General features: G+C 42.9%; 1 protein-coding gene across 1 annotated transcript in view; it reads right to left on the minus strand.

Annotated features, from left to right (window-relative positions):
• fam171a2a (family with sequence similarity 171 member A2a) overlaps nucleotides 1-9,914 on the minus strand; it is a 64,462-nt gene extending 54,548 nt beyond the window's left edge. The window contains exon 1 of the mRNA XM_021624570.2: nucleotides 9,599-9,914. Coding sequence (XP_021480245.2) covers nucleotides 9,599-9,764 — 166 coding nt within the window. The 5' untranslated portion in view covers nucleotides 9,765-9,914. The remainder of the gene's footprint in view (nucleotides 1-9,598) is intronic.
• Between the last annotated feature and the right edge of the window lie 60 nt (nucleotides 9,915-9,974).

Below are 9,974 nucleotides of genomic sequence, written 5' to 3' on the forward strand. Positions count from 1 at the left end.
ATTTCTCCAGGCCCATCGCTCAGCTTTTCACCAAAACACAGGTGGAGTGACAGCTTTGGTATTGTTTCAATGAAGGTCTTTAGCTTCAAGCTAAATGGCACACTGTTGAGCTAAACTGTGTAATAATGTTTGTTGTTGTAGAATTCTCAGAAGTCCCCTACACATTCATTACCTATAATACAGTACATCTCTGCACGTAGCAAATGTGTGCCGTCTGCACTGTTATTTTAGTTATTTGTTAATCTGACAATTTTCTCATCATTGATCAAATGTATTTCTCTCAGCAATTTGAAAACCCTCAGATTAAAAAAATGTAATCAATGATGAGAGAGTACATAGTCAAATTTCACAGAACTTCGCGTGAAATAGCATCACGTGAAGTTTTCCAAAACCACATGGTTTTACATTATTTATAATAATAACAATAATAACATTACAAAATAAATTGTTGCATGTGCAAAATATGTGAAATCTGGTGGTTTTTTTTGCCATAAGGGCTTCCTCAATCTGGACAGCCTTGTAAAACTGTTTGGGTGAGTTTCCTGAGAGGGCAGATAGGATGGAAGGCTGACGTGTCACAATCACAGTCTGTCCTTCTGCTGTGAGCAAGGTCAAACCTCCTTGGAAACTCTTTGATCTAAGAAGACTGACTCACTCTTAACCCAAATGAAACACAAAGGGTTTGAGGTAGAGGTACCAAGGGGCGAGGAGAGAGTTAAGAGGAGATAAATCAAACCAAATCACCTCCTCCCTACTCGCATTGACCTGCTGGAAGTCATCATGATGGACTTCCTCAGGCTGCACAGAGAGGGGGAGAGGAGAGAGAGAGCAAAGAGAGCTGGAAAGAGAGAGACATGGTGGGTGGGGGGGGTCCATGGTTAGGTCCACAGCTGGAGTACATCAGTAGAGAGGATCTCTCTCAGGCCTCAACACCATTATCTACCAGGGCCCAGGGGGAGAGTTATATGGTGTGTGAAGGTTGTTAGGGGTCCTTAAAGTTGGGTTACAGCTTTGGATGAGACTTTCAGCTTGAACCCTACCACCTGCATGCTAAAAATGTTATCTTGGGTTACACACAAGAAGGGCCCCAAAAGCACTTCATCTTTAGCAAGACATTTCAGAATAATTACAGCTCCTCTCCAGCATGAGATGAGCTTAGAAAGTGAATGGTTTGCTGCTTTTGTCGTAACATGCGTGGAGGTTTCTGACTAACTCTTCAAGCGATGATAGCTTAGCTTGTCATTACATAAGTAAAAGTTTTGATGAAATGAAAAGTACACAGGTTGATATGGCTGATTTCCAAGTGTCATAAACTACTGCTTAGTGTCCCCAGAGAGGAAACCCATCCACCGGTCAGACAGTGTTGGCCCTGGTGCAAGACATTGTTCCATGTGGAAGCACAGCCTCACAGGACACATCAAGGCTGTTCTAGTACAGGAAAACACAGTTCCAAGCCAAAGTCCACAAACAGTTCCCCCTACTGTGCTCTCCCTGAGAGCCAGGATCCCAGTGACAAGAGGCTAGTCCCCTTGATTACCACAGAGGAAAAAGGAGAGGACACTAAATACTCTTGATATGAGAAAACAGGATAACACACACCAATCAAACAGAGGGCACCATTTCTGATTGATGAAGTAGAAACATAACTGTTACAATCAACTCAGAGTTAATGCACCGTCCCTGCTTTTTCTTTACCGGTGCCATCCTGCTCCATATGAAACCAATAGTCATTTCTGATCTGTAATTATGAACACTGATTCATATCATTAAGGGGGTCACTACATTTCATTGCTGGGTAACAGTAATTGTTTCTGCTCATTTGCACAAGAAGGAAGTGGTGAATAATCCAATAAAATCACATGATTTCACCACATGAATGAGTGGCGTGCAAATGAACGATACTTCCATTGTTAACAGTCACAATTCCACAGCACCTGACGTCTACACAACAGGCCGAATGCGGCAATTTGTTACCATGGCAATCACCGAAGAACACGCTCACCCGCGCCCACACAAAACCCCAGCTAGTACATATTAATGGTATCAAAAGCTTTTGTGTTGGATAGTAATACATAACTCACAGAAGAGTTGAATCTACAGTGTTTAGGCACTCGTAGCACTCTGAGCAAAAAGAGTGGTATCTGAATCAAACAGCTGCTGGAAGGGAAAAAAAACACAATTGCACGATCTGGTTACACTCGGAATAATCTGTGGTCAGAGTGAGGCCACGGCAGCTTGCTGGGATGCAGTAATACAACTTGGTCATCATGTCCAGATGTTTTGGATCTCTGCAGCCTAGCCCAGATGTTTAAAGCTGGCCTGGGACATCACATTGGCTTGTACTGCATGTGGTCAGTGAGAAGATTAAGAGGAGTAGCTAGAGAAACTAGCATGTGGAGGTGAATTACATACACAGAGCCTTTCATACAGTATCTCCATACAGTATATGGCACTGACATACATACAACAACCGTGTACAGTGTCAGTATCTCACAATTGAATTATGGCTGTTCATGCCTTAACCTAACATATTAAATCAAGGAAAGATATGACGGTTATACGACGATGTAGCTCACTCACCCTCACACCGAGAAAGGGTAGTTGCGAAACTGAATACATTGTTGTGTCCATAATTTCCTGCAACTTTTTTGCATTTTCTTTGCAATGTCATAAAGGGGCAGGTAAGAGTATTGAGCCAATAACTGAAAGGTCGCTGTTTCGAATCCCTGAGCCGACTAGGTGAAAAACCTTTCGATGTGCCCTTGAGCAAGGCACTTAACCCTCATTGCTCCTGTAAATGGCTTTGGATAAGAGCGTTGAAAAAAAAGTTATTTTCTTACCAGTCTTTTTGAGTCATTCTTTCTTTACAAAATACGTTGTGTGCCAACTGTATTTTGGGAATATGGAAGCAAATTCTCCTTGGACATTTTTATAAAACGGGTATGTGTGGCAAATAAGCTTTACATGCCAAATTAGTCAACTGTTCTCAAACATAATCCATATTAAAATGTGGAAGCCTACTTAACACAAGTGAGATAATAGAAACAGAAAATAATGAGGGGACTTAGTTTTAAATGCCAATCCACAGAGGATTTGATATGGTTTCTTACTGGAAGCCTTTCCAAATATCACATTTTCCAAGGAGCAGAAATTGATCCATTACTAAGGGCAGGAAAGTTGGATATGAACTGTGAGTATCCTAGCCAAACTGAAAACTATATAGCAAGTCAAACGATATACACTGCTCAAAAAAATAAAGGGAACACCAAAATAACACATCCTAGATCTGAATGAAGGAAAAATTCTTATTAAATACCTTTTTCTTTACATAGTTGAATGTGCTGACAACAAAATCAAATTTATCAACCCATGGAGGTCTGGATTTGGAGTCACACTCCAAATGAAAGTGGAAAACCACACTACAGGCTGATCCAATTTTGATGTAATGTCCTTAAAACAAGTCAAAATGAGGCTCCCTACAACGCCTGGGCATGCTCCTGAGGAGGTGGCGGATGGTCTCCTGAGGGATCTCCTCCCAGACCTGGACTAAAGCATCCGCCAACTCCTGGACAGTCTGTGGTGCAACGTGGCGTTGGTGGATGGAGCGAAACATGATGTCCCAGATGTGCTCAATTGGATTCAGGTCTGGGGAACAGGCGGGCCAGTCCATAGCATCAATGCCTTCCTCTTGCAGGAACTGCTGACACACTCCAGCCACATGAGGTCTAGCATTGTCTTGCATTAGGAGGAACCCAGGAGGAACCCAGGGCCAACCGCACCAGCATATGGTCTCACAAGAGGTCTGAGGATCTCATCTCGGTACCTAATGGCAGTCAGGCTACCTCTGGCGAGCACATGGAGGGCTGTGCGGCCCCCCAAAGAAATGCCACCCCACACCATGACTGACCCACCGCCAAACCGGTCATGCTGGAGGATGTTGCAGGCAGCACAATATTCTCCACGACGTCTCCAGACTCTGTCACGTCTGTCACGTGCTCAGTGTGAACCTGCTTTCATCTGTGAAGAGCACAGGGCGCCAGTGGCGAATTTGCCAATCTTGGTGTTCTCTGGCAAATGCCAAACGTCCTGCACGGTGTTGGGCTGTAAGCACAACCCCCACCTGTGGACGTCGGGCCCTCATACCACCCTCATGGAGTCTGTTTCTGACCGTTTGAGCAGACACATGCACATTTGTGGCCTGCGGGACATCATTTTGCAGGGCTCTGGCAGTGCTCCTCCTGCTCCTCCTTGCACAAAGGCGGAGGTAGCGGTCCTGCTGCTGGGTTGTTGCCCGCCTACGGCCTCCTCCACGTCTCTTGATGTACTGGCCTGTCTCCTGGTAGCGCCTCCATGCTCTGGACACTACGCTGACAGACACAGCAAACCTTCTTGCCACAGCTCGCATTGATGTGGCATCCTGGATGAGCTGCACTACCTGAGCCACTTGTGTGGGTTATAGCATTCAAAAGTGACCAAAACATCAGCCAGGAAGCATAGGAACTGAGAAGTGGTATGTGGTCCCCACCTGCAGAACCACTCCTTTATTGGGGGTGTCTTGCTAATTGCCTATAATTTCCACCTGTTGTCTATTCCATTTGCACAACAGCATGTGAAATGTATTGTCAATCAGTGTTGCTTCCTAAGTGGACAGTTTGATTTCACAGAAGCGTGATCGACTTGGAGTTACATTGTGTTGTTTAAGTCTTCCCTTTATTTTTTTGAGCAGTGTATTTAGGTATTGCTTGCTGGTAGTCCTTGTTTCGAGACAAGGCAGGTTGTTTAGATTTGATCAGGCTCACCTGTGGAGTAAATGAATCTCATTCCAGAATAAACTTGTCATTAGGAGGAAAATGAAATCACAAGGCAAGAATTCGAGGAAAGAGCCACGGTTCAGGGATCCACCCATTGTGGATCCACAGTTGTTGGTCTTAAAAGACTTCAACAACAAAAAAATGTGACCTGTGTCAACAAAATGTCCAGTACGAATCCTATTTGTTCAAATATGCTATCACCAGCCTAGGAAGAATAAGTGCATGTGTGTATAACTTGAATGATGGTCCACCTATATATACACACAGTAATGTATGGTCTAAAAAAACAAGAAGCACCATTAACCTGTGTCCTGCACACAAAAACCATGGAAAACTTTTGCTGAGAAGTAATCCATGTACGGACATGACTTTTGTTGTGCTTTAAGAACAACCAATAAAGACATTCTATAGAATAAAAGAAAAGATTGAGTACTCAATGAGTAGGGCGTGTCTCTGTCATAGCAGGACTGCGCCGGGTGTGTTAGGCTGTCTATATTTCTAAAGGGGTGCTATGCTGTGCTACTATGCTATGTCCAGACAGCTCTACTAGTCTCCTCTGAGAAGAGAGAGGGTGTTAGGTGTCAACAGTCGGATTCCTCCCACTGTACAGCTGCCTGGGCAAAAATTCCTCGGCAGACAGCCAGCCCCCCTTCATAGGCTACCGCTACAGCAAAACAGCCTGGCTGGTCCTGGTCCACGGTGCTCTGAATCCTAATACAGGATGTCAGTCAGAGCAAGTTCCTGAGTCAGATACACCCACTCTTTCTAGCCTGGTCCTAGATCATTATTATACTGTCTTGCCAACTCCTATGGTCATTGTGACCATATGATTTGGCAAGACAGCACAAACTGATCATGGACCAGGCTACGACTCTTAGTACTCTCAGTAGAAACCAACTCATTTGCCCGTGTCTCAGCTCCACTCCCAGCAGTAGAATGTATAATTAAAAAGAAACGATTGAGTTGCTAATTACAACTGACCTCTTCTTGACATTGCTTCCATATTTGACATAAGTGTATGTCGACTCTACACTGCCTGCTATTTCCCCCAGACGGATTAGTGAGACAGCATTTTCACATCACAATTTAACCAGATGTTACATTTTGAGATTTTCAAAAGATCCACAATATTTTTTTTGTGGCTAAACATCAAATAATATGACCTGGAGAGGTTGTCGCCCTAAGCGAAATGGGTCCCCAATGACCACAATGAGGGAAAAACTCCATAAAAACTGTATGGATGCTGGAGGCATAAAAAGATAAAACACCAACTGACAATTTTTGTTGGAGCGTATGGTCCGGGGGCCGGAAACATAATTATAATAATTTGTACACTGCAAATCGACCACAATTTAGCCCAAAAATCGATTGTATTTTAAAATAACTATCAATTTATACCTGTGAATAGTTTTCCTAAATTAAACAAACTCAAAGGCTCAAAGTGCAGCAGTGTATAGATATGGACAGACTACCCCTGAAGTGTAGCTATGCAGAACAACCACCCCGTAACTAAATTACCCCATGACATCGATAGAAAACAAACAAGAAAATGTATAATTTTGCTCAATAAAAACACAATAAAACCTAGATCTCAGGGTACAGAAGCGACTGTTCTGCCAAACAATTACGAATCTGAACAATTATGAATTTGCGCCTGTATGGTTCACCTGCCCAGCGGCAGTGGAGAGAAAGATGGGGGGTACAGACAACACAAATCCATGGCAGTCAGCTCACATATGACCCCTGCCTGGCCAGGCATCAGCCGGCTATTGTCCGCAGACCGGGGCAGGCTGCAAAGGTTGTCAGACCGATTAGAACAGTTAGGTGTTGGTCATGCAGAAACAGCCCAAGAATAACACACATTTTTCATGCTTTGGTTGTTGCTCTGGGCAGTGGGCACAGTCAGTCTGCAAGTATACACAGCTGATGCTTCTACATAAACCCCTGAACTCAACAATAGCAACACTGCCTCCGTCCTCGCAAAAAAAAAAAAAAAATCAACCTCAGGCGCTAAGTAGCTAGCAATACGCCTCAGACGTTTGAAAAATCAAGGATTCGTATCATAGAAGCATCAACAACCGTATGAGTATCTCTGTCTGAATGACAGACAGCACCTGGCTCTTGTAAGACAGATAAACACAAACTTCAAAAGAAAGCCACAAATGGACATGTGACAAACTGCCTCAACTGGGTAGGAGACAACATAGAGGTCACAGAGGGGAAGGGGCAGGACTCACCATGGACAGATTACAATGGCAACAACATCAAGTGACGAAGAGAGGACAAAGAGAAGACACGTTCCACTCAGTCACTCTGATCTCAGAATTCAGCATGGAATAATGTTAAGACAAACCAAGATCACGGTTAACATCATACTGAAGATGACCTGGAATCAAAAGTTCCTTTTCAGGACAATAATTCAGATATGAGGATTTCTAATGTCAGTGAAATGTCAAATTTGTTTGAAAGAAAAATGTGACCATTTTCATATATAGTATTTCTAAGTATCCTTAACTCTTCTACCATACAAACCTGCTCTCTGGAGACATCAGGCTTACATTGAATATTGCGCTATTAGACTAAATGTTGAATAGATAACATCCCCATGACTAGGTTTAATCCCTACATAATACATTTCAACAGTACATTCATTAATATGTATGCCTTGATTACTGATGCTGCAGAAAGTGTGCACCGAAAATCTGCCTCCCAAATAGCACCCTATTCCCTATGAAGTGCACTACTTTTAACCCGGGCATATTGGACATAGGGTGCCATTTGGGACGTATCCAAACACCTACCCATAACTAAATATGAATCTTCAGGAGAAGCTGAGCTGACAAGACAACAGTCGGTCACGATTTGACTTTGTCCACAGCATCACCCTCCACTGATCTCGGAAATAATTTCCTTTTAATTCCTAGACCAAGCATTTTGTTGGTAATATGATACTTTTAAAAAAAATAGGCTGTGGTGATTCATCTCATTCTTGCTGAGCTACTGAGCTGTTAAAAGAAAGGAACTTCTACTGCGATAAAAAAAAAGAAAGACACTCCAGCTTTTTCCCATCGGCCTCAGTTCCATCCACAAACGCCTAATTCTTTCAGCGACTCAACTTCGCTTCGGATGGGAAACTCTCTGACTGCTTCAAAGGGACCTCTACTTCTGAGGAGAGATTGAGGCCATGAGCTCTATGATAAAGTAATGAAAGAACATCGTCTGACAAATCAATATGGGGCGAAGGTGTGGTTGTGGTTGACGACAACACCTTCAAATGAATTAATCAACATTTCCTGTCTCTCCAGTTGGGATACTTTCTATCAACCCACGGTGTAATAGCATGGTATAACGACAAGGTGCTAGAGACTTTGATGTGATTTCCCATTTGAAAGTGTTTCAAGAAAGTTGAATCTATATAGCTATACTGCAAGGACAAACTATTAGACCAACCACAACCAGTTTGCTCAGTCTGTGAAACTAGTGGTATTCACATGGATAATCTATGGTTATTCATAGATCAGATTAGAGAAGCTAAAATATTAAATGACACTGAATTTGACATGTATGGGTTAAGAAGCTCTACCCATCTTGACAGTCTTGTCCAAAGCACTAAGCAATAAGCACATCTTCCAGAAATAGGCTTCTTTGGTGGGAAACAGCTCAGCTAATGAAATATAGATAGCGGACACGACTTCTTAAAAGCCTGCTTAGCTATAAAAAGAGGCATCTACAAGGAATTGCAACATATTGAAAGTATCTGAACTAAACCGTGCTTGGATCAGTTGAAGGATAGGGAGCTGTATGGGAGAGGGGGTCTAAATCACTACCAAGCATTGAAACTAGCATCCACTTCAAGCACCTTGAAAGTTCCCCTTTCTCCTGTTCAGTTACAATGACAGGCAGTAGGCCTATATCAGTTTGTTTAATTGCAAACCATAGTCTACTGACTCAGGACAGCCTATTTAATAATAATATAAAATGGTGAAATGATTCCTGCTGAGAAACTGATTTGAAACAGGATAAATTAAATGTGTCAAAAGTCCTGTGAACCCAAAACAAACATTGTTGAAATTATAATATGTCATTTGGCCATTCATGAGGCCTCTTGGGACATAACAACAACAACAAGAACAATGTCAACAATGGGTGCGTGCAAATGACAGTAGCCAAACCAAGCTTGTCGACCATCTCGCATTCACAAATGCACAATATATTATAGGCCTATTTTTCTCGCATGGAATGATTTTATTGATTTTGATTTTTTTTTTAAATAGTTCTACTAACCATTGGTGTCTGACAATTGACCGTTTGCTAATTGAAAATATCTAGTTGGGATCTTCCAAAGTTACATAAAGTTAACGGGCAGGGATAGAAGTTTGAACTAAACTGACGCCTCATCATAGCCTAATTGCTATTGGACATCGTAACGGAATAATGCAGCTGCTATTGATCGGATATATTGCCTTACGTTAAATTAGATTGATTTACAGATTTAACCTACAGATGGCCCATCAGGGGAGGGTGCTGCACTTCAGTATCCTTTGTTTCCTATTCTGCAATGAAGTAGCTACAAGACCAGAGCATGCGGCGACTACATTGTATTCATTCGTGCGTAGACTGTTATAGCTGAATAAATGCGACGGTTACATAATAACACATCCTCATCACTGAGAGGGGCACAAATAATAACAACATCCAATGCGTTAGCTACAGCAGCCTATCATACTCGCCATCACAGACTTTCCCCTCAAAACTCGAACCTTGACGAATCTCTACGAATAACTCACCAAGTGCTCCCTGGTCCGGAATGGATTTAGCAAGTCCTTCCCAGAGATTGCCGAGAAAAATAAAGAGAAAAAGAAGACGTGATATGTGCGGTGGTGGCATTCTCACTGCGACATCACCAATTCCACTTAGGTGGCCATTCATCCATATTGCTTTTGAGGTTGGCATTGACTGCTCCCTTTTCACGCTGCCTCGGATGCCTACTCCTTGCTCGGCTCGCGCTCCGGAGTGGCTTCACAATTCCATTGTCCTACGTGGGAGGGGACGCTTGCTCTGCTTAGTGGGTGGTCGTGATCGCCCCCTAATGGTACCAAAGTAGAGTGTGTTCACAGATGGGCCCCTATGAAGGTCTATGGGCCCTTATAAGTCAATCTCGAA

Source organism: Oncorhynchus mykiss, chromosome 12 (assembly GCF_013265735.2).
Source record: "Oncorhynchus mykiss isolate Arlee chromosome 12, USDA_OmykA_1.1, whole genome shotgun sequence".
NCBI classification, from domain to species: domain Eukaryota; kingdom Metazoa; phylum Chordata; class Actinopteri; order Salmoniformes; family Salmonidae; genus Oncorhynchus; species Oncorhynchus mykiss.